The sequence below is a fragment of the Mustela lutreola genome, chromosome 6 (genome assembly GCF_030435805.1).
Source record: "Mustela lutreola isolate mMusLut2 chromosome 6, mMusLut2.pri, whole genome shotgun sequence".
In the NCBI taxonomy this organism is placed as follows: Eukaryota; Metazoa; Chordata; class Mammalia; order Carnivora; family Mustelidae; genus Mustela; species Mustela lutreola.
In genome coordinates, this window is record NC_081295.1 from 156,162,270 (window position 1) to 156,187,235 (window position 24,966).

The 24,966-nt window shown below is 49.0% G+C and overlaps 1 protein-coding gene across 2 annotated transcripts in view; it reads left to right on the forward strand.

Moving 5' to 3' along the window:
• The window catches only part of LOC131832951 (butyrophilin subfamily 1 member A1-like), a 34,882-nt gene that overhangs the window by 3,012 nt on the left and 6,904 nt on the right, over positions 1-24,966 (forward strand). The window contains exons 2-5 of one of the 2 annotated variants that reach the window (XM_059176184.1): positions 17,406-17,633; positions 20,821-20,956; positions 21,166-21,513; positions 23,402-23,683. In XM_059176184.1, the coding sequence (XP_059032167.1) occupies positions 20,878-20,956; positions 21,166-21,513; positions 23,402-23,683 (709 nt within the window). In that variant the 5' untranslated portion in view covers positions 17,406-17,633; positions 20,821-20,877. Of the gene's footprint in view, positions 1-11,000; positions 13,430-17,405; positions 17,634-20,820; positions 20,957-21,165; positions 21,514-23,401; positions 23,684-24,966 lie in introns of those variants that run through there. The other variant, XM_059176185.1, reaches the window with a different exon arrangement.

The following is a 24,966-nucleotide window of genomic DNA, read 5'->3' on the forward strand; positions in this document are numbered from 1 at the left end:
CCCAGCTCCCATACCCACTGGGCCCCTCACCATCACACTGGTGGAGCCGGGGGTCACCTCTGATGTGGCAGGTGGAAAACTAAATTCCTAGTGGATATGAGAGCTGCTGCCTTTGTCCTGCCTCACCCTCTTGGCCCCTTTATAACTGTGACCATGTGGGAACTGGGATGGACAGATGGACGGACGGACGGACGGCGAATGGATAGCCAAAGGTAAGACAGCTTAGTCTCCTTATCGCCTGCAGGGCCTGATCCAGTGTTTTTACTCATTCCATTCTGAGGTCCCTGCTGTTGGCGAGAGATCTGCTAAACAATTCTGGAACCACAATTTATCTTGAAAACAGTGATATTAAAATGTGGAGATAGAATAGAAACCAGGAATCCATCCACGGGCACTGCTGAATGGTCCCAGGTTTGAGCCCTCAAATATTGCTCTGAACACAAAACCAAGGAGATCCATTTGCATGGATACTCATGTCCGGGGTAAGGTAAAAATGTCTCCTCCAGTCAGATAAAGTTAAAACCCAGTGCACGCTGTCCTTGGAAAAAACAGTATCCCATAAAATAAATCTTTAAGAGGAATCCAGCTGTTAATTTCAAAATTTCTCAAATATGGACTATTAAGCCTTATCAAGCCCCATGTAATACCTCAGTCCTCACACTGAGGCAGCCCAGTGGACAGTTTTGCCTTGTACAGGATTTGGGAGCTATATATCAAGGAATGGTTCCCACACACCCAGTAGTACCCAACCTATATACTGTGCTTACCCAGGTTCCCAGCTATGCTTGAGTTCTCACTGTCCTAGATCTAAAGGATGCCTTTATTATTATTATTATTATTATTATTTGCATATTCCTTTATGAGGAGAGTCAAAATTTACTAGCCTTTGAATGAAAAACCCCTGCTTAGTACATCTGGACTTTAGAGATCACCTATTTGGAAAGGTACTGACAAGAGAGTTAGGACGGGAATTAAGAGTGAGACATGGGATCCTCTTAAGGTATGATGGTGATTGGTTCATAGCCAGTTTGACCAAGCAGGCCTCTGATCAGAATACTGGAAAAACCTTAAATTTTCTACTAAGGGAGGATATAGGGTTACCCCATCAAAACAAAAACAGGGCCAGCATTTGGGCTTCACTCTGATACCAGGCCGTGGATCCGAAGAGGACCATCAGCACCTTGCCTGTTCCCTAAACCAGAAAGTGAATCTGACTTCTGGATACAGCCGAGCTCTGATTCCTTAATTATGGCCTAATGGTGGAGCCCCTTATAAGCCTTCAAGGGGGAGAAAGGGGACCCCTACAAAAGACTGATGTTAGTGGGCCTTTTTTTAAAAAAAGATTTTATTTATTTATTTGACAGAGATCACAAGTAGGCAGAGAGGCAGGCAGGGGGTGGTGGGGGAAGCAGGCTCCCCACTGAGCAGAGAGCCCAATGCAGGGCTCTATCCCAGGACCCTGGGATCATGACCTAAGCTGAAGGCAGAGGCTTAACCCACTGAGCCACCCAGGCACCCTGTTAGTGAGACTTTTTAAAGCCTTGAAAACTGAGTTGGATGAGGCCCCTGCACTGGGACTCCTCAGTTTGGATAAGCCTTTTACCTGTATGTCCATGAGAGGCAGGGGATTGTTTTGGGGGTCCTAACTCAAAAGCTGGGCCCTGATCAGAGACTGGTGGCCTATTTTTCAAAATAACTAGACCAAGTCACAAGCTCCCTTAGTAAGTGAGGCCTCAAAGCTGACCCTGAGTCATCATCTAACTCCCCATCAGGTTCAGACAGTATTAGAAATTAAAGGGCACTATTGGCTGACCGGAGGAAGGCTAACTAAGTATCAGGCCCTCTTGCTTGATAGCCAGATGTTATTTTTTTTTTTAAAGATCTTATTTATTTATTTGACAGAGAGAGATCGCAAGTAGCCAGAGAGGCAGGCAGAGAGAGAGGGAAACAGGCTCCCCGCTGAGCAGAGAACCCGATTCGGGACTCGATCCCAGGACCCTGAGATCATGACCTGAGCCGAAGGCAGTGGCTTAACCCACTGAGCCACCCAGGTGCCCCTCCAGATGTTATTTTTAAAGTATGCCAGACTCAACCCTGCTGCACTGCTCCCATCTGCAGAAGATGAGGGTCTCCAGCGCCCATCGGTGGAGACGAAGGAACAGAGGGAATATTCCAGCAGACCTGACTTTCAAGACAAATCCCTCGACCGTCCAGATAGGGTTGAGGCGAAAAGCCCACAATGGCCACCTCACTGAGATGAAAGGCCGCCGGAAGTGACATGGCATTTCTCCACCCAGTCACTTCCGCATAGCTCTAAGAACTACCACTAGACTCCTAAGCCAATGAGCAGTGAGAAACTGCAAAAAATCTCTAGTTTACCCATAAATGACTTGCCCCAACAAAGGCCGGATGCTCAGACTTTGAGAAGGATCCCGCTGAGCCCACCTGCATTCATAAAGCTATGTTCTCCCATTTCTCCGAGTGCCGCTTGAATTTCCTCGGTCACCTCAGATTTTCCGCAACATTTGGTTCCCTGACCGGGAAACCGAACCGTGCTGGCCCATTGTGCCACCGGTGTGGGACAGGAGATAGGGTGCGGAGGGCAACGGAGCACCTGCCCTAGGGTTTAGGTACGCCCTGCTGATTTCAGCAGACCCAAGGCTGGGTTCTCCCCAACAGCCGTGGCTCGCCTCCCCCCTGCCGGACCAACAACAGGAGACTGGGGACAACTGACCAGAACCACCCGTTGAACCAGGGAAGCCCCAGGGCCACTGTCCAAGCCAGACCCACCCCTGTGGGTGGAAGAGGAGACTGATCACCTCCCATCAGTCCAGGATACCCAAGGGGGGTGTCCAGCCTGTTTGAATCTGAAGAAACCGTTGTGTGTATGAATGTGTCTGTACAGCTCCACAGCTTCCACCACGGAGTCTGAGTGGGCTGCACCCTGAGCCTCGCAGAGCGTCATACGGTGTAATGGTCATCTACTCTGTGGAGTAGCCTGTCCCGGGGTTTATATGGATAGACCTTAGCTAAGACGCTCCTAAGTTCCCACGAGGGACGGGAGCAGGACAGCACCTGAAAGTACCCCACCCTTTGTTTGCAACACTGTTCATGATGGATGGGAAACCCAGCAAACCCATTGTCTAAGATTGCATGCTTAAAAACTTCAGGAAAGGCTTTAGTGCTAACTACAGGGTACATATGACCCTGGGAAAACTGAGAACCCTGTGTGAACTGGAGTGGCCCAGTTTTTGATGCTGGCTGGCCCTCAGAAGGAACCTTAGACCTCCCCACCGTCCAGCGCATTTATCTTGTAGTCCCAGGAAACCCAGGACATCTGGACCAGTTCCCATACATCGATTCCTGGTTAGAGATAGCCAGGACCCTTCCCCCATGGGTATGGTTCTGTGCCAATGGCAAGGGACATTACAGGATTCTCGTGACACAATCGACTAAAAGCATCTGAAATGAGGCTGTATACATCAAGGGCTCCCACCACCCTCTGGGCCTCCGACCTTCTCAACTGCTCAGCCCTCCCAACTGCACCTGAAGTGGGACCCAACATACCACCACCTTTCGTTTCATCACCAGGCATACCCTCTCCACCTTCTCTCACTCGTAAGCCGTTAGTTGCCCGACCAATGCCTCTGGCTCCACCAACAGCAGCAATTTCCCCACCGCCTCTGACTTCCCAGATACCAGTAACCCTGTAGCCAGCACCAGCCTCTTCGCCAGTTCCTAACGGGGACCCCTCCCCAGACTCTTGGCTGACTGTTTCTGATGAGGATCCCTCCCCAGAACGCGAGCCATGGAACATCAAACCTCTCCTCCGAATGCAATAAATTCCCACTTACCAGATGCCCCTCCCAGAAACTCGAGGTCTTGACAGAATTGGAGTAGATGGCACCCCCCAACCCCAATGGGGCAGACCCATTATCTACTACCAGCCCTTCATCTCCACAGACCTGAACTGGAAGCATAACACTCCTGCCTTTTTGGAAAAACCACAAGCAATAATCAACCTTACGGAATCCATCTTCCAGACCCACTGACTAACCTGGGAAGACTGCCAGCAGCTTGTTCAACACCGAGGAAAGAAGAATTCTCCAGGAGGCACGTAAATGGCTCAAAGAGCTGGCACCAGTCAGCTCCTTAAACCCAGAGGGATGGACCCAAGACTCTGCCCTGGAAAACTGGCCTGGTTGGGACTTCACCACAGAGGAAGGCCGGAATGCCATCAAGTGCTACCAAGATGCTATCCTGCAGGGCCTCTGCCAAGGAGCCAAAAGACCTACTAATATGTCAAAAACAGCTGATGTGACTCAGGACAAAGAAGAGGTGCCCGGTAATTATGATGATCAGCTCTGCAAGGCTTTCCACCTATACACTCCATGTGATCCAGAAGCTCCAAAGAATCAACAAATGGTAAATGCAGCGTTTGTGGCTCAGTCAGCCCCTGACATCTGCCACAAACTCCAAAAACTTGAGGGTTTCGTTGGGATGAACATCAGTCAACTACTAGAAATAGCAAACAAGGTCTACTGCAACCGAGACACTGAAGCCAAACGAGAGGCTGAAAATAAATGAAACAAGTCACTCTGCTAGCCATGGCCCTTCAGCGAGAGCCAACCACATGAAACAGCAACATGAAACAACAGACTGATCGGAGACACGACCCCAGCAGCGCAGAACTCTCAAAAGGGACCAATGTGCATATTGCAAGGAAATGGGGCCCTGGAAAAATGAGTGCCCAAATCGAAAGCCCAGGTCACAAGCCCTCCACCCAACCCAAGATACAGGCAAACCAAGGTCCCGACTTCATCAGGCTGGCCAATATAGATTTAGATTCACGGAGACCAGGCTCAATGATACTAGGCCCTCCGGAGCCCACAGTTAATATGAACATTGGGGGCCAGAAGATCACTTTCATGCGCAACACCGGAGCATAACACTCTGTAATGACCACCCCAGTGACAGCCTTAACAGGACGAACCCTAACCATCATGGGGGCCACGGGATCGGGCCACAAGTCAACCCTTCTGCCAATCGTGGACCTGTAAACAAGGAGGACATATAGTCTCCCATGAATTCCTATATGTCCCAGACTGCCCAATACCACTATTGGGAAGAGATTTAATTTCAAAATTACGGGCTCAGATTTCTTTCGAGCCGTCAGGACAGGCCACCATGAATCTAAGCCCCACCAAGCTGTGCATTATCATGTCCCTAAACACACCCCGAGATGAGGAATGGAGACTATTTGAACAAGACCATCCTGAAACCAGCCCTGAAGCCTTCCAGACCTCAGTTCCCAATGTATGGGTAGAAGATAACCCACCCGGGCTTGCTGTCGGCGGGCCCATTATTATAGAACTAAAAATTGGAACTCAACCCCAACAGCAAAGACAATATGTGATCTTGCAGGAAGCTCAGTTGGGCATACAGGCTCATCTGCAGCGACTGAAAAAAGCAGGCACCCTAATTGAGTGCTAATCCCCCGAAACACCCCGCTGCTCCCAGTCAAGAAACCTAATGGTGACTACCGACCTGTCCAGGACTTGCGTGCTGTAAATCAAGTTAAGCAAACCGTACATCCAGTAGGCCCAACCCCTACACCCTTTTAAGCCATATCCCACTGGACGCGATTTAAAGGACGCCTTCTTCTGCATTCACTTGGCCCCAATAAGCCAGCCCCTATTCACCTTTGAATGGATTGATACCAGCACAGGGCGCCAGATGCAGCTAACCTGGACCCGGCTCCCACAAGGCTTCAATAACTCACCAACAATATTCAGTGAAGCCCTGGCCTCGGATCTGGCAGACTTTCTCCGAGATGAGACAGCTCTCTAGTATGTGGACAACTTTCTCATCCCCAGCCCCACTGAAGAGACCTGCCATCAGGAAATGCTCGACCTCTTATAACACTTGTTGAAGAGAGGATATCGAGTCTCTTGGGAAAAGGCTCAGCTATGTAGACAAGAAGCTAAATATTTGGGATTCATAATAACTCAAGGAAAGTGAGCCCTCAGCATAGAATGAAAGGCTATAATAACTAGGTTCCCATGGCCCACTGCTAAGCGGGACCTCTATGAGTTCCTTGGAGCTGCAGGATTCTGCCGGATCTGGATACCGGGGTTCTCAGTCATATCCAGGCCCCTGTATGATCTGCTAGCGGGACTTGGAGACACAACCTTTACCATGGAAAGGCACATAAGAAAAAGCCTTTAAGGAGCTTAAGGACCTACTTGGAAAAGCTCTAGCCCTGGGCCTGTCTGACATTGGAAAATCTTTCTGGCTATATGTCCATGAAAAGGATAAAACAGCCTTAGGGCTCCTAACTCAGTCCATAGACCCCTGGAGAAAGCCAGTTGCATACCTGTCCAAGAAATTAGATCCCATCGCTTCTGGATGGCCCCCTTGCCTGCAAGCCCTGGCAGGTACCATACTCCTTATCAAAGGAGCTGACAAGCTCACTCTTGAACAGCAGCTAACGGTAAAGGTTCCCCACTCAGTAGTAACTCTAATGTACGGCCAAAGTCAAAAATGGATACCAAATGGCAGGTTCACTCAGTATCAAGGACTACTCCTGGAAAATCCCCACATTACCTTGCAGACTGTACAGGCTCTGAGCCCAGCCACATACCTTTTGACGGCAGACGGAGAACCAGAACATAACTGCCTGGAAATCATTACTGAAGTATACGCCACCTGTCCGGACCTCAAGGACTCCCCTTTAACAAACGCTGACCTCACCCTATACACTGATGGCAGCAGCTTCCTGAGTAATGGTTCAAGGAAAGCAGGCTATGCTGTAACCACAGCCATGGAAGTCCTGGAAGCTAACGCCCTCCCTGCAGGATGGTAGGCTCAAAGGGCTACCTCTGGGCCTTAATATGGGTGCTTACATTATCGAAGGACAAAAAGCTCAACATATACACAGACTCAAGATATGCCTTTGCCACCTTACATGGGCACAGGACAATATACAAATAAAGGGGGCTCCTGACATTATTAGAGATGGTACGGGCCCCCCAAAGCCTTGCTGTCCTTCGTTGTTGGGGACACCAGAAAGGGGATGATGAGCCTGCCACCGGGAACTGCCGAACTGACCAAGCTCCCATCACTCCCTCCCTGCAAAATCCCACATACGTGGCTGCCGAAGATAGGTGGGTCAAGACCGAAGGAGCAGTCCAGCACCTGCAAGGATGGTGGATCCTCCCAGATGAGCGATTGTTCCTTCTGGCGGCCCTTGACCCTCATGCACTTGGGGAACAACATTCAACCTCACACCTGGGAAAAACAGGACTGGAAGAACTTCTGGCAAAACACTTCTACATCGCCAGACTCACAACACTGTGTACGTCGGTCATGGACCGTTGGGTCACTTGTGCTAAACATAATCCAAAAATTGGTCCCACTCTGTCCCCCCGGGCTACAATGCATAGGGACGGCACCCTTTGAAGATTTAGAGGTAGATTTCACCGAGATGGTCCCTCACCGAGACATCAAATGTCTCTGTCCTAGTCTGCACCTTTTCAGGATGGGTTGAAGCCTTTCCCACTCAAACTGAAAGGGCCAGAGAAGTCACCAAGATAACGCTCCAGGAAACTGTCCCCCGATATGGGATTCCACTGACCATTCACAGTGACAGCGGCCCTGCTTTCATCTCGAAGTTCTACAAGGACTAACTTCAGCCCTGAAGTTTCTCCTGGAAACTCCATACGGCCTATCAACCTCAGAGGTCAGGAAAAATAGAGCACATGAACCATACCCTAAAGGAAACCCTCCAGATTACGTGCTGAAACCTCCCTGGGTTGGACAGAGTTACTCCCCTTAGCACTCCTACGTTCCTGCTGCATTCCACAGAAATATGGATACTCACCTTTTGAAATACTCTATGGCAGACCGGCCCACTTTACTAATCCCCACCCCTGGCAATCTCAAGGTCTTAGGGGATACACATCTCCAAAGCCAACTAAAATCTGTACGACATGTCCTTTACAAAACTACATGCCCACCTGTTGGAGAGAGCCCCTGTATTCTAGGAACTCCCATCCATTCATTTCGCCCTGGGGATGAAGTCTGGGTAAAAGATTGGAAACATACCCATCCGTCCAATGTGGACTGGCCCCCACACAGTAATACTTAGAACTTCTACCGCCCTCAAAGTTTCCGGCCTCATACCACGGATCCACCACTCATGAGTAAAAAGGACCAATCCAGAACAGATCTCTTGGACTTCACATCCATCACCATCAAATCCCCTAACAGTTACTCTCAGAAAGGGCCCCCATAGTACAGGACTCAAAACTGGGGAATCCAGCGTGGAGTAATACTTACTCTCCTCCTGGCACCCCTAGAGACTCGGGCCAGTATCCATGTCTGGACACTGACTAAGGAATGGGTGGGGCATCTGGGGGGCAAGGGAGGAAAGAAATTGTTACTGCCAACCAGATCACCTCCCCAACCCAGTGTCCTACCTTCCAAGTACCACAGTGTCAACTCCTGCCTTGGCCCTGGGCAAGCCTATGTCGCCCTGGGGACAATATACAGATTTGTCCAGGAGACAACGGGGTGTGGGGGTAAAGCAGATGGCTTTTGTTCCCGATGGGGATGCGAAACTTTTGCCTCCTGGACGGAAACAGACTCGCATTTCACTGTTTCCCCTCTTAAAACTGGAAATCCAGCAGCAACTCTGTCTCTCACTCCACTGCGGTGCAAAAGTGCTTATTGGGATCAACACAGGTCCTGGGGACTCCGGCTGGATGTCACTGGAAAGGACCCAGTGGCCATACCTTCACTCCGACGTAATGGGGGACGGACTCCTATTCCCTCCTGTGCTTGCCCTGGTCCCTCTATTGCTAACTATACTCGCCAATTCCTAAATACCACCTGTCACTTCTGGCTTCATTCTACGTCTTCTATAAACACTGCTTGCTGGATCTGCCTCCCCTTAACTGATTGAGGTTTTGTCAGCATTCCTGTTCTCCCTGGATGGTTGATGCCCAACGGAACAGATTCCAAAACTTTCAGACCAGAATAGTTAAAAAGAGTTCCATTAACCCCAGCACCCAATCTCACTTGTTTCCTACCTCCTGGTCTCTCTCAGACCCCAGATAAATGCCGCCATAAATTTATGGCCCCACTCTCTTATTCCACCCCCCCTCCAGCATTTTCCAGAGAGGGGGTGCATTTGGCCTTCTCTTGAGATGTCGTAATACTAATGAAACCATTTCTGGTTGCATACTTGTCTTCTTGTCTCCTGTTTCATTTTACTCGGACTTGAAGATCCAAACCCGAATAACCTCTGGCATACGGGACCGACGGGCCGTAGCATTACCTTTCCTGAGAGCCCTATGCGAGGCTTGATCCCAGGACCCTGAGATCATGACCTGAGGTGAAGGCAGTGGCTTAACCCACTGAGCCACCCAGGCACCTGAAAGATTTTATTTATTCATTTATTTGATAGAGAGAACAAGCAGGGGGAGCAGCAGAGGGAGAGGGAGAAACAGACTCCCCGCTGATCAGAGAGCACAATGCGGGTCTTGATCCCAGGACTCTGGGATCATGACCTGAGCCAAAGGCAGACGTCTAAGGGACTGAGCTGTCCAGGCACCCCCAATCAGCTGGTTAAACAGGCCACCCAAGCTCAGGAGCCAGCTCAGATTACCACCATGAGTTCCCCAGTCACCCTCAGAACCCCCTGATGGAACAGGAGGCGGCGAAGAGGTAGGAATATACAGAAGAAAGTCCTGGGTGGTTTATGAGAGAGGACAAAATTCTCATTCCCAAAGCCCAGCAATAAAAGCTCATTCAACATTTCTATGATGTCACCCATTATGGAAGAGACCTCCTATAGGACTTGGTGTGAAAGGTCTTTCCAGGATAGGTACTTAGACTATAAAACAAGTTACCCTCGCCTGTGACTTGGGTACTCAAAGCAAACCACAGACCCATCCAATCAGCCCCCACTTCCTTACACCAGCAACACCAGGGGATGTATCCTGGGGGAAATGGCAAAGTAGTCTTTAGTCTGCTGCACCACAGAGCTGGCCACAAATACCGCCTTGTGTTTGTTGATACTTGTACTGAATGGGTAGAAGCCTTCCCCACCCGGTCTGGGAAGGCAGACTTTCCTCCTAAAAGAAAGTTCCCCAGTTCGGGCTCTCTAAGTCTGCAAAGTGAGAGACTCCTTCTTTTACAGCTGAAATACGCAGAGCCTTTCAGCGGCCCTGGGAATAAATTATAAATTACATGCTCCCTGGGCCCCCTATTCCTCAGGCAGGTTGAAAGATAAATCATGGGGCGCCTGGGTGGCTCAGTGGGGTAAGCCTCTGCCTTTATCTCAGATCATGATCTCAGGGTCCTGGGATCGATCCCCTCAGTGAGGAGTCTGCTTCTCCCTCTCTCTGCCTGCCTCTCTGCCTGCTTGTGATCTTTGTCTGTCAAATACATAAATAAAATCTTTAAAATAAAATAAAATAAAGAAAAGATGAATTATACACTAGAAAAGACTTGTGGAAAAATGTCAAGAAACTCATGAGTCTTGGGTCCAGTTGCCTCCTACTGCACTACCCAGGATTGCCACAGTCCCTAAGACTAACCTAATACTCAGCCCATTTGAAAGGACATGGGAGACCCCTCCTCACCCCGATATTTTGCTGGTTGGGAACAAAAGCCAGAGCTTGCATCATTTTATTTGGGCCAGGTGCAAAAAGCCGTTGTGGATTATGCTAATCACATGCTACCAGCACCCCCTAGAGGTCATTTAGAAGTGACCCCTTCTCCTCCCTGTCACCCCAACCTGTGCAAATTAATCCAGGGGATCAGGTCCTTCTGAAAACCTGGGAAGGAGGGCTCCCTGGAGGGTCAGTTGCTCCCCAAGCCGAAAGTCCCCTATTGACTGATTTTAGCCCACCCCAAGAGCAGTTAAGCTGCAAGGAATCCCTAGCCGGGTACATCTTTCTAGGCTAAAACCTTTTTCTCCTGGACATCCTCAGAAATGCCCGGAAGGCCCAGAACCATCTGACTCATGTGAGCCTGTGGAAGACCTCAAATACTTGTTCAAGAAGCGACCCTCAGAGTCAGATAAGTGTTTAAACCTTGGTGGTTTGGTTTGCTGACGTTGCTTTTTGTTGCCTTGTTTTACTTTTCCCTTCTCTGTGAGTACCGTTTCGGGTCATCTCTCCTCCCTGGGAAAGAGACGTTCTGCCCCTGCGGGGTCTAGAAGATCAAAACCAATGATGAGACTGATGAAGTGGACTCTTCTCTTGGCCCTTCTCCCTGGGATGAGTTGGGAAGAAAATAACAAAGGCGGGGAAACCTGGAGAGAAAATGCAATTGTCAACATTTCTAGCATTGTGGCCTCAGGAAATAACCTCTCTGATTGTTTGATCTGTCATCCTCCCCCACAAGACGGGGTTTCGAAGATCCAGTTTGTACCTGTCAATGAGGATATTACTCTCACCTTGACTTCTGGTTCTATTAGGAGGGCAGCCTTTCTAGTAGTAGAACTCGATGATCGCAACGATATGAAGTGTGTTGGGCTTACAGACTCTTGGAACCAAACCGGTCTCCAGGTTAAGCAGCCTCTTCTCTGTCGAGAGCAAGGACAGCCCTGTTGCCCCTGCCAGACACGCACTTGCCTTACCAATGTGGGAAGCTTGCCCTCTGTTTATCCTATGTCATTTTCCTTGTCAAGTTCTTCATGTACTCCTAACCAGACCCACTGGTGTGTGGACTCCTCTCTTCTCTCCCAAGATGACAAACCTAACTTCTCCTGTACCTACTGGAAAGGAATAGCAACCCCTTCTTGGAGGCTCACCTATCAGACCCCAGCTGCCTTCGATAGCCAGGAGGGGATAGAAGAGGATTCAGAGCTCGATGGGGGGCCACTGGATGGAGGGCCTCTGTCCCCCAGATGCAAGAGTACACCTAACTGGGGTCGCCTTTTACGAAGTTGGTTTAACTCCTCTTCACCCCGCCAAGCTTGTACCCCACCAGGGTATCTGTTTCTCTGCGGTCCTCCCCAAAATAAGCTACCCTACGAAGGGAGCCCTAATTCTTTCTTCTCCAGGCCTCTTCAGGCAGTGGCCTATTCGTGTGTAGATAATGTTCACTTCCGGGGAGAATGCACTTTGGGACGATTGGGCCCTAAAGGGTTAGGCGCCACTATATATAACATCACCTCTCAAACCAGACATAGGAGAGCTCTTGGGCTTATCTTGGCAGCAACTGGAGAAGCCATAGGACTGGCTGCCCCCTGGAGGGGGTTTGCTTATCATGAAACAACCTTAAAAGACCTTACCCAGCTCATAGAAAACCTGGCCACAAACACTGGTGACAGCTTAGAGAGCCGCCAGGAGTCCCTGGATTCCATGACTAATGTACTTGACACACGGTTAGCTCTAGATTATCTTCTGGCCAAACAAGGGGGTGTCTGTGCGGTAGTCAACAACACTTGCTGTGCCTACATCAACAGCTCTGGGGAAGTGGAACTAAACGTTCAGGAGACTTACAGACGAACCAGATGGTTGCATGGGTTCGATAATCACACTGCCCAAACTATGGGACGCAGGCAGAGGCTCTTTACCTAACATTGTGTGATTCCTCCCTTTCCTGGGCTCTCTTGTGGTCATCATTCTTTTGTTATTATTCAGGCCCTGCCCCTTTAATCATTTGTTTAAGTTTGTGTCTTCTAGATGACAGCAGTTTCCTGTGAACTGTGGTAGCACAAGGGTCCCACATAACCGGTCCCAAGAGGAGCAATGTCCCTATAAGGTGTTCGAGCATTTGGTGAGAGATTTGTAGCCCTCCAGGTTAGGACAGGGACAACACCCCACTCAGCAAGAAGCAGTTTCAGAAGATGAGACCTTGGCCCCTACTCCTTAGGAGTAAGCAGGGTAAAATCTCTCCTGGGGGGACTGAAATAGAATAGGGGCTGTGTCTGGGACCCTATCCCACCCTAACCACAAAGCCCATTGCTCTGCATATCACCTAAGAAGAAAGAAAAGAACCAACCACTCGTTTTTGAGGAGTGTATTTCAGGGATGCAGAAAGGAGATATTTGCCTGAGGGAACTCTCGAGAAGAATCCAGACTAAACCAGCCTGTGCCGAAGTGGACCCCAGCGCTGACCCTCCACCTGCTCTTTCCTCCAGACAATTCTAAAGACAATCATAATACTCGGACAGTCCTAACACACTTGGCCCCAGGATGAAGATCTGACATGCTAATGAGACACGTGCTGCCTGTGGACGGGAGTTATCCGCTGCACCTGCAAGCAGTTTTCTGTATCTCCACCCCTTCCAGCTGGGATGTCCCTGCTCTCCTGCCTCATCCCCTTTGCAAACTTCCCGGGCCTTTGTTCCCAGTGCTGCCTCCCTGGTACTGGGGCATGAGCCTCAATAAACACTTTTCTTGGCCTTGCATCAATGTCTGTTTTTGCTGAGAGCCAAAGAGCCTTGGGGTTGAGAACAATTTCACCCAGTTGTCTTTCTTGCCTTTCTCCGGTCCCTATTCTGTGGTCATGTGGATGCCTTTTTACTTCTTTTTCAGGGAGGGTATTTTTCATATGGGAAATTTGCTTCCTGCTGTCAGTAGGATGGAGGAAGGTGTGCGTGTCCTTGAACTCAATGTTTTCTAAGTAACTTTAGATAATCAATATTCCAGAGGGGTACATCATGGGGCACCCTGCTCTTTCTCCCTAGATCATTGTTGGGGGCGACTACCCCTCCTCATCTTAGGTTTTCAGCTAGGACAGTAGTAGCAAAAAGATTAACAAGAGAAAAACAGTTAACGCATCACAAGAGAGGAACCTATGTGAAAATAACTCTGAATGGCAGCTTAGAACTCCAACTTATTTACAACAGTAGCAAAAAGATTAACAAGAGAAAAACAGTTAACGCATCACAAGAGAGGAACCTATGTGAAAATAACTCTGAAGGGCAGCTTAGAACTCCAACTTATTTACCACCTTCAATAAAAGACAATCAATTTACGGAGAAATGACAGGACAAAGGAATACAAATTTAGGCTGCAATGGAAGGTAAAAAGAAGGCAGGGAGTCAGAGGAAAGTTTGCAGATTATTCTGGTTCCTCTTTGGACAGGTATATGTCAGTCTCCAGTAAAAGGAGAATTTATATCCATCTTTTAGGCAGAAAAAGGGGAAGGTAAAAAGCAGTGCTGGCTGTTTTTTTTCCTTTCTATTTCTTTTTAAGATTTTTAAAATTTGGGGCACCTGGGTAGTTCAGTGGGTTAAGCCTCTGCCTTCGGCTCAGGTCATGATGTCCGGGTTCTGGGATCAAGCCCACATCGGGCTCTCTACTCAGCGGGGAGCCTGCTTCCCTGACCCACCCCCCACCTGCCTCTCTGCCTACTTGTGATTTCTGTCAAATACATAAATAAAATCTTCAAAATTTTTTTTTCATTTATTTTTGAGAAAGCGTGAGCAGAGAAGAGGTGCAGAGGGAGAAGCAGACTCCCCACTGAGCAGGGAGCCCAGTGTGGGGCTCAGTCCCAGGATTCTGGGTTCATGACCTGAGCCAAAGGTAGATGCTTAACCAACTGAGCCACCCAGGCACCCTGTTATTTTTTTTTCCTAACTTGAAAACCTTTAATTTATACAAGTAACTACTAAATACAAAAAGTAGGTTAAAACAGGTTTTTTTTTTTTTTTCTAACAGAGTTTAAATGCCCTTAATGGATATTTCCAAAGAAAATGCATTTTCACGGCAGCGTTCAGAACTAAAATACTGAAGTCTTTGCCTCTAGCTGCGATGTCTGCTTCTAAATTACCTTCAGCTCAGAAGAATTTCTGTGACAAAGTGGCATGTTTGGGGTAGCCTATTCTGCTACCTTGCATCATCAGGGTCCTGGGATCGAGCCCCGCATCGGGCTTTCTGCTCAGCAGGGAGCCTGCTTCCCTTCCTCTCTCTCTGCCTGCTTCTCTGCCTACTTGTGATCTCTCGCTGTCAAATAAATAAATAAAATCTTTAAAAAAAAAATTGGAAGGGATTCTTGAGGTTATAAAATCCCAAATACATTTAGATCTGAAGGAGATTGTGGTCTCTGAGAAAGCAAAAAGCAGGTATGACTGCTGCTGTCAACATCAGACTAGACCATTCCGTAACTGTGGAGACAAAACACCTCCCCTCTGTAACCAGGCTGGAGCACAGACAAAAATACAAGACCACATGCAAACCACAAAAAGGACCATACATGCCTGTCTTGGCTTGCTGCTGCTTTACCAATTACAATTTTAACTGGCTCTATTCTACTTCCTAATACAAATTGGAATATTGGATCCCAGCCTCCTGGTTTCCAACAGCATCCATCCAGAGCAACCTTTCCAAACCCCCAACCAAACTGAAGTCCTGTAAGTTCCTCCCACACCCTCTCTCTGAAACCCCCCACCTCCCAGCACCCCCCCACCCCCGCCACTGTTCATGCTGTTTTCACAAGTACCATCAAATTCAACTGGGTTCCGCCACAGGTGGGCTTTAGCTGGTGGGGTCCAGCATGACCACAGACAAGTCAGAACCCCATCAGCCTCCCAGCCCGTGTTCCCATCCATCCTGAAGTTGGCTCCAGACTTTTGGGTAAGTTCCCCATGTACAGCAACATTTCTTAACATCCAGAGCCAAAAGGAACTTCCTGCAGATTTCTAAGAATTTAAACTGAAATAAAGTGCATTCTTGTTCATGATTTATTGATCCATTTTCAGTAGTCAGGTATTCACAGAAGGGAACAGTCACGCCATTGTGTGAATCAGAAGCACTTACCATCCTCCTTCCCACGTCTTAAATCTTAATTACTTTAGTTCTGTTTATTTTCCAAAGAAACTCCTAAAAGAGCTTGGAGAATTCTGGGGTTATCCCACATTTTTCTTTTTTTCTTTCTTTTTTTTTTTAGATTTTATTTGTTTATTTGACAGAGAGATCACAAGTAAGCAGAGAGATAGGCAGAGAGAGGAGGAGGAAGCAGGCTCCCTGTCGAGCAGAGAGCCCCATTCGGGGCTCGATCCCAGGACCGTGAGATCATGACCCGAGCCGAAGGCAGAGGCTTAACCCACTGAGCCACCCAGGCGCCCCCGACATTTTTCTTTAAACAAGGCTTTGCATCTCATAAAAGCTCTGTTATGGCAGAATGGAAGAACCACAATTGTACATACATCAGTGACTCTTCATTACTCTGGGATTCTGGGCTTCTGCTTACTGGATTTGAAGCCTCAGGATACATGAAAATGAAAAACACTGACGGCATTTTAGCAATAAGGGCAGAGAGAAGACAGCGTCAATCGCCTCAGCTTTCTCCTTAGGAGACATATAGGCCTCTTGGAAGGTGGCCCTAAGATTAGCGCACTCATTTCTCCCAGAGTAACTCGAAGGCACACTCATCTGTAGCTGATAATTAGGAAAGAAGTTGAGGGGGAAAGGGGTTGCAGGCAGGAGGGTGGTGACTACGGGCTGGGCGTGGAGGCCAGGGAACAGGCTGGAAAAGGTCTTTTCGTGAGGATAATAGACGATTCTTAGCATGGTGTCTCCTTTCTTTGGAGAAAAAAAAGGAGCCTTCAGAATCGAACTCACTCTCCCTTCCCCTCCTTACCTCTACTCAGTCTCCCTCTGTGTGTGTGTGTGTGTGTGTCTGTCTGTCTGTCTGTCTTGTCTGTTTCTCAGTAATCACCTGCATGCATGCACTTTTCTGTGATACTCACCCTGAAAGATCCTCAGCCAAAAGGGGCTAACCTCTGTTTTTTCAGGTTTTTATAGCCTCCCCACAGAGGGTGAATGCATGTAGCCATGCTTTGGAGGGTTTGCCTACCAGGTAGTGGGAAAAGAGGCACGGGGTACGTTCTCGAAAGAACTCAAACAGTGGCCCACACAACCCTGACCCTTTCCCAGGATCCTCCTATTTTCCCCTGTTCAGTCCAATTGCACTTGGCCGGCTCCAGAAAGTTCCCTGTCTGCCCCTCCTCTCTGTTTCCTGGAATTCTCCATTTCGAAAGCATTTCCAGGAATATGACTCAAAGATGTCCCCACTCAACCAGACCTCAGTGTCTTCTTGCTCCCCAGGGCACACTTCATCTCCATCTGCCTCCACGAGCCCCTCTAATACACAGAAATCCGTCTGTATGGTCTCCGAGTCTCCCCCCTTTCTTTCTAGCTGCCCTTCATACATGCAAAACCTGGTGTGGCAACTCATGTAAATTGAACACAGGCTGGGTGAATAGGGGAGTGGGATCACTGTTACAATGTGGACATATCATTAGGTCACTTCTGATTATTACCAGTGTGCCAACCATGTGTGCCCCAAGAAAGAGCGGTTGACCACAAAGCTCCCTCGCAGGCGTCTGCATTCAGTACGACACCTGCTCCGTGCCCATTTGCTCTCATCCTTTCTCCTAGCTCAGTTCAGCAAAAGAAAGAAGCCCGAGTCCCTGAGCCAGAGCAGCCCCTCAGGGCCATCTCCACAGTCATGGAAAGCCCGGAGCCGCCGCCTCACCTGCGACTTCTGAGTAAGGATCGAAGTAAAGCTCTGCGGACCAGCAGCGGGGTGAGAACTCGGATCCTGCTCCAGGCTGACCGGATCCGAATCTGCTATTTAGAAAACCCTCCAGGGAAGCAGAGGCTCAGGTAAGTTAAAGAAGCCTGGCTCTGGGAGGGACGGGGCGGGGCGGGGATGACCGAGTCCTGATAAATCATACGGTACGTTCCGCGGTGGAAACGGTACTCGGGCTGTTGGAGGGTGGGAAATATGCCTGATGAGAGCACAGAAAAGTAAGCAAAGGAACGGAGACGAACCATTTAATGCCTTCCCTCCTCCGTCCCTGAAAAGCTCAAGAAGTTGTACAGGAAAAGAAATTGACATCAGATGTGATACTTAGATCCATAAAAACCACAGCTACATAACCAATAGCACTGGAAACATTGAACAGAAGGAATCTATTTCTGTTGTATTAGGGTTCCCCAGAGAGACAGAACCAAGAGGATATATACAGAAATATAGAAAACCATGTGTTAGGAGCACTGGTTCCTGTGATTATGGAGGCAGAGAAGCCCCCTGATCTGCCCGCTGCAAGCTGGAGGCCCAGGAATAGTGGGAGCGTAGCTCCAGTCCAAACCCCAAGGCCTGAGCACCAGGAAGCCAACGTCTGACAGAAGGACGTCTGCCCACCAACTCAAGCAGAGACCAGACTGTCCTTCCCCCGTCTTGTTCCCTTCAGGCCCTCAGTGGAGTGCATGAGGGCCATGCACACTGTGGAGGGAAATCTCCTTTAACTGTCTGCGAACTCAGATGCTCGTCTCTTCCAGAAACATCCTCACAGACACACCCAGAGATAATGTTCTACCAGCTCTCCGGACATTGCTCAGCCCGGTCAAGTTGACACAGGAAGCTAACTGTCACAAGAATTAAATTGTCATTGACTTCATTGATAGGGCTCTGCAAAGTAATATCGAAAAATGGGTATGTCGAGAAAAAGCGACAGAAGGTGGGGGGCTCAGTTCGGTTGAGCGACCAACTCAGTTTCAGCTCAGGGTCATAATCTCGTGGGTTGGTGGGCACAGGGATCTTGTTGAAGATTCTCTTCCTCTGCCCCCACCCCTGCATGTGCACACACTCTCTCTTTCTCTCAAGTAAATAAATCCATCTTTAAAAAAATATGTTAAAGTCTTGAAAAAAATGTAGATAAATGCCAGATAAAACAAGCAAGGAGGTGAGGAGCTGTTTCTGGGGAATGAGGAGAGGGGAAGCAGGACTGACACTTTTCTTAAAAGCTCTTTACCTGTGTGGATTTTTTTTTTTTTAAGATTATTTATTTATTTATTGACAAAGATCACAAGTAGGCAGAGAGGCAGGCAGAGCGAGAGGAGGAAGCAGGCTCCCTGCTGAGCAGAGAGCCCGATGCAAACTACCCTATGCAGGGCTCGATCCCAGGACCCCAGGATCATGACCTGAGCTGAAGGCACCCAGGCACCCCCTGAGGTTCTCTTCTAAACCCCTGTGGTACTGAGCACTTTACCTGTGTGATCTCATTTAATCCAGTGCCTTTCCAAAGAAGGCATTATTAATGACATTCCTAATTTAGAGGTAGAAGAAGTGAGCTTGAAGAAGTGAATGAACTGGTTTAAGGCCTTAGGATCTTGTTTTAGTGTTGTTTGACCCTCTTCTTTTTTCACCTGACTACCTTTGATTTAGTCCAGCTCATCAACATATATTCAGGTCTTTGAGCTGAAGACCACAAATGCAGACCCCTCATCTCTCTGGGAAACTACACCCCCCAACCCAAAGTAAATGCAGCTGGGGCCTGGGGGCAGGCTTTGCTGAGAGCACTTCCCCCTTCCTTCTTCCTGCCCTTTAACTTTGCCCCTGGAGCCAGGAGCAGCTCTGTCACTCCTTGGCCAGGCTCCTTGGTGCCTCTTCCTCCAAGATCCGAGGTCAGTACCTGCGCCTGCCCTGGCTCCCCTGAGAGAGCCAGCAGCCAGGAGGGCATCTGCTGTCCTTCCGGCTCCTTGCTCCCCAGTCCTGGGCCCTCTAGCCTGGACCCTGTGCTCTCTCCAGTTCCCCTTTCTTGTGACTTTCCTCTTTTCTCCTCCAATTCAGTCCCCGGGCTTCTGTCTCTGCCTGCATTGCTTCGTCTTTATGGTCATTGCAGAAATTGAATATCAAACTACCATATTTGGGGAAAAAGAGGCTTTTTGTAGAGCAGAGAGTGGTTCCAAGATTTGTTCATTGACAGGCAATCCATTAGGGGTGCTGCGCCTCACAATTCCCTTCTCCTAGGATTGTCTTGGGGTTTTAGGGCCTGTGATGTGGTGGTGTACATGCTTGACTGTTATGCCTGAGTTTTTGCTTCTGAGAGACCACCCAGGAGCCAACACCGATGAAATCACACGAGGGTTTATTTGGCAAGCTTAAGCTTGGGCCCAAGTATACCCGATGCAACGGAGTAGGGACTTGGACCCTGAACCAGACTACAGTCAGAATATTTTTTTTTTTAAAGATTTTATTTATTTATCAGAGAGAGAGAGGGGCAGAGAGCGAGCACAGGCAGGCAGAATGGCAGGCAGAAGCAGAGGGAGAAGCAGGCTCCCTGCTGAGCAAGGAGCCCGATGTGGGACTCCATCCCAGGACGCTGGGATCATGACCTGAGCCGAAGGCAGCTGCTTAACCAACTGAGCCACCCAGGCGTCCCTACAGTCAGAATTTTTAAAGGCAGAGTAGGGGTGGACTCGGCGGTGGGCGAGGACAAAGCGGGTGTTCAGAAGGGCTATCAGGGTAAAGAAGACTGTCAGAATATTGGAGGCCGGGTTATTATCAAGCCAAGGCCGTTTGTTCCTCTAATGAGGCACTAACATGAAGACAGTTTGGAGTTCCCTGGTGGAATGTCACATTCCTCCTATCAAGCATCCTTGTTAGTGAGATTTAGCATTGGGACATTTGTAAACCAAGGGAGATCCTGTCTTGTAGGATTGTGATTTCTGCAAGTTAACTATTTGTTCACACGTACTACCGAGGGGTGGGGAGCGGGTGGAGAGGGGGTGCAAGGTGCCAGCTTTTGTTTTGTCAGGATGGCTGTACTTATGTCAGGGCTAGACTTGAGGTGGGTACAGCCTTGTTTTTCTTGGCCTCCGCATGACCAGACCAGGTGGTGGGTGTGCGGTGCCAACTTCTGGACCATCGGAGAGTCCGCAGTGGGAGGAGGCAAGGGGGAGGCTTCAGGTGCAAAGATCTAGAGCGTCCCAAGTTGGAAAGAGTTGGAGGGAGGACGCAGCACGAGGGGCTTGAAGAAACTTCGTGATCTGTGCATTCCTCTCCTAGGAGGGAAGTTCTGACACCGGAGGCCACCAGCAACGTGCTGCCCCAGGAGGGCTGGAGATGGCGGTTTCCCCGAAGTCCTGCTTCCACAGCTGTCTGCTCATCCTCGCTTGCCTCCCGCTGTCCAAGCCGGACTCCGGTAGGTCCCGCCTGGGTCTCCCTCTCTGCGCCGCCTCCCGCAACCCGGGCTGAAACCTCTCCGAACGGGTGAGGCACCGCCTGGCTCTGGCTAGCGCCCTCCGCGGGGGGGTGCGGGTGGACTCGGAGCTTCCGTCGCGGGGACCGACTCGGGTCGCTGTCGGTGCTCAGCTCCCCCCGCACACCCCGTCTGCCCCCTGCTTTTCGCAGCCCAGTTCGACGTGATCGGGCCGCCGGAGCCCATCCTGGCCGCGGTGGGTGACGACGTCGAGCTACCCTGCCACCTGTCCCCGAACGTGAGCGCCGAGCGCATGGAGCTGCGGTGGTTCCGCGGGAAGGTGGCGGCCGCCGTGCTGGTGCGCCGGGACGGGCGCGAGCAGGACGGGGAGCAGGTGGCCGAGTACCGCGGCAGAGCCACACTCGTGGACCGCGACATCGCGGCGGGGAGTGTCGCCGTGAGGATCCACCAGGTCAGGGCCTCAGACGACGGCGAGTACCGATGCTTTTTCCGGCAGAACGGAAGCTACGAGGAGGCCAGCGTGCACCTGAAGGTGGCCGGTGAGCGCGCGGGGTTTGGCTTCTCCGGTGACTTCTAGGCGGGGTACCTTTTCTTAGGGCCCCGTGACTTTGGAAACCACCGGATTCTTTGCCTAAATCCCTCTTAGGATGGAAAGGGTTGGCAGGCCTGGAGTGGGAGGTAACTGGCAGGTTGAGAGGCGCAGAGCATTTCCCCTGTAATTAGTTCAGTAAATGCAGCCTTCTCCGGGAGTACACCGTAATATGCTTGACCCAGTCTCAGAACTGAACATGTAAGTCGTGTCCGTTTTTCACCATTGGGTGAGGCCATGGTTCCCATCTTTTGAGGCTGCTTCCTGGATTCTTACCTAAGGTCGAATTTCCTGAGGTCCTAGAGCCGGGCTGCTCCTTAACATTCTTGATCCACCGAGAAAAGTTTTTGGTTTTTGTTTTCTTTTTGACATCAGCCCAAGTTCGGGGTGGAACCCATAGTGGAAATGGTAAGCAGTCAGGAGGAAAGCCTGCCTTGAGCTCTGATTTTCCCACTTACCGGTGAACAGAAGCAAACAAATCTCTTTCTGAGCCTTGTTTCCTACTGCAAAACTGGGCGTGCATCTATCAAAGATTTTGCAAGAATGAAATAAAGTTAGACAATACCTAAGAAACTGCCTTGTCGAAGCTTGCAGAAGCATTATACACCTGTGAGATATTATTACTGTGCCTCAGTCTGCCCCATGATTTGCAGTATACAGATGCATTGTCTTTTATGTATAGATTAAAATAAAGGTAAAGTTTAAAAAATACTGGGGTGTGATTGGGGTCCCTGCCTCAGAACAGGGTGTCCCGTGTGGTGGCATTATGTATAACTCACATTTCCTTTTTAGGGAATTAGCTTCAAAGTTGATTATAAAATCCTAGAGATATGATGGCATAAAACTGTCATTGTTATCTTTATGAGTGATAGACGTCTTTTTTTTTTTTTTTTTTTTTTTAAGATCTTATTTATTTGACAGAGAATGAGAGAGCACAAGTAAGCTGAGCAGCAGGCAGAGGGAGAAGCGGGTTCTCCACCAAGTGGGGCTCGATCCCATGACCTTGGGATCATGACCCGAGCTGAAGGCAGCCACTTAACTGACTGAGTCATCCAGGCGCCCCTGAGTGATAGACATCTTTGAGATTCTGCTGAAAGTGGGAGCCCTTTTCATGAAAAGAATCCACATTGTCATGTAGACACACACCCTGGAACTTGGATTTCAACTAACAGTGTGGACATGTGTTTGAGGACTTTTCTCTGCAGCTTCATGTTTTCTGTACTCTATAGAATTGTAACAAAATAATCAGAATGAAGACAGAAGGGAAAAACAGCTTTATGTTGATATATGTTAGGACATAACTGTGTGTGGGGAAGACAAGGTTGAAACCCATTTAAGGAAATTCCTGTATCAATATCGCAGATAAAGGAAACTTAGACTGTCATCTACAATCTCAGTGCAAAGAACCTCTAATCCTCTTTCTCCTCAAGGATACTCCTTCTCTGATCATCCTCAAATACCCATCTCCTAGTTCTCCTCCTCAAAGTCATTTCATAATACCTCCAACCACAAAGCCCTCTCCCCTCTCTGGAGCTCCCTTACCCGCCTCTAAGTCATTGAGCTCTCTGCTCCTACTAATTAGAAAAGCTCCCCATGTCTGTCCATCAGACTCCTGCCCTCACTTCAGACCCTAACTCCCAATATGGCATCCCTCTGTGATAAGGTTATGAAATGCCTTTTATTGATACCACATCTTCTGTGTGTTGTGAAATAGGTAATAAGGGCCTCCCACTCCCAGTTCCTGTGCACTTCTCTTTCTCAGACTGTGTAACCCTGTGGTTATAAGGCTCCCAGAAGGCTGTCCGCCAAAGGACTAAGGCCAGCTTCTCTTGCCACAGCTCTGGGCTCTGATCCTCACATCCATATGGAAGTTCAAGAAAATGGAGAGGTCCGGCTGGAGTGTACCTCAGTAGGATGGTACCCAGAGCCACATGTCCAGTGGAGGACATCTGGGGGAGAGCAGTTTCTATCCACCTCAGAGTCTAGGAATCCTGATGAAGAAGGCCTGTTCACTGTAGCAGCTTCGGTGATCATCAGAGACCCCTCCATGAAGAATATATCCTGCTCTATCCAGAACCTCCTTCTTGGCCAGGAGAAGGAAGTAGACATTTCCATACCAGGTCAGTGAAATCGATGCTGGGGTCCTATCAGACACAGTTTCAGGGCCCATATTACCTGGGACACTTGCCCAAGGCCCTCATGGAAGTTGTCTGCTGTCCCTACCTAAGCTCCTGACCACTGACATGAAGAAGTCCCACGAATTTCATTAGAAGAGAGAAGATTCTAAATGCATAACATTGGCCTCAATCTCAAGGAATTTTTTCTGGATTTTCCATTTTAGGAGATATATCTTAGATACAGAAGCTTTGTCTCTGGGACCTTCTGTCCTTGAGTAACAAGAAAACCCATTTCCACCCTTGCCCCTCTGTCTTCCCCATCCCATGCTAGAGCTCTGTCTAGGTTTCCAGGGTCCGCAGGAAGCAAATATTCTCATTATTCACCCCAAGGCTATCTCTGGTTCAGGCAGGAACCTCTCCTTATTCTTTGGTCATTGAGTCCCATTCTGTAACACATGGAGGTGACATTTTCCCTTCCTGATTTACTTCCTACATCCCCTTGGCTCCCATTCTGCATGGATAGTTAAGAAGGAATTTCCACATTAACATGAATCAATCCATTACTTTCTTTATTTCCCACGTCCTCTCCCAAAATGACGCTGCTTTTTTTCTTGCCCATGATCAAAAGTTTCTAGGAAATCAGACACTGAAATAGATCACTGTTGTATGCCTTACAGAATTAAACACAATTACATTTTCTTGGAACGTTAACTGGGATTACTGAACCAGTAAGGCTTTCTGGAATATAACAGAAATTCAAGAGGTTGTGGGGACCATCAGTGTTGCTTTCTTCTAAATGAACACCCTTCTGCAAGTCTGGCCTTTCCTCCTGATGCCTGGCCCAGAACTGTTGATCAGCCTATACGAAGAACCACCGTCTGAGCACGGCTGACATCCAGGGTAGTCTTGTAGCAACTGGACATTTTCCATCTATAAAATAGGAATTTGGGCTTTGAACTAGCCTTTTCATTTTGTTTCGTTTCGTTTCTCTTAGGGTTTTATTTATTTGACAGAGAGAGAGAGCACAAGCAGGGGTGGGGGCAGAAGGAGAGGGAGAAGCAGACTCCCTGCTGAGCTGGGAGCCAGACCCCAGACTCCTGAGAGCATGACCTGACCTGAAGGCAGATGCTTAACCAATTGAGCCTCCCAGGTGCCCCTAGCCATTTCTTTTTGTTTTTTTATTCTGTCCCTTCCAAGGGCAGGTTTAGTAAATCCCTAGCCAAAGGCCTAGCCAGTCACCACCTCTAAGTCCCCACCTCACCCCTAGGGAGCAGCACGCCATCAGG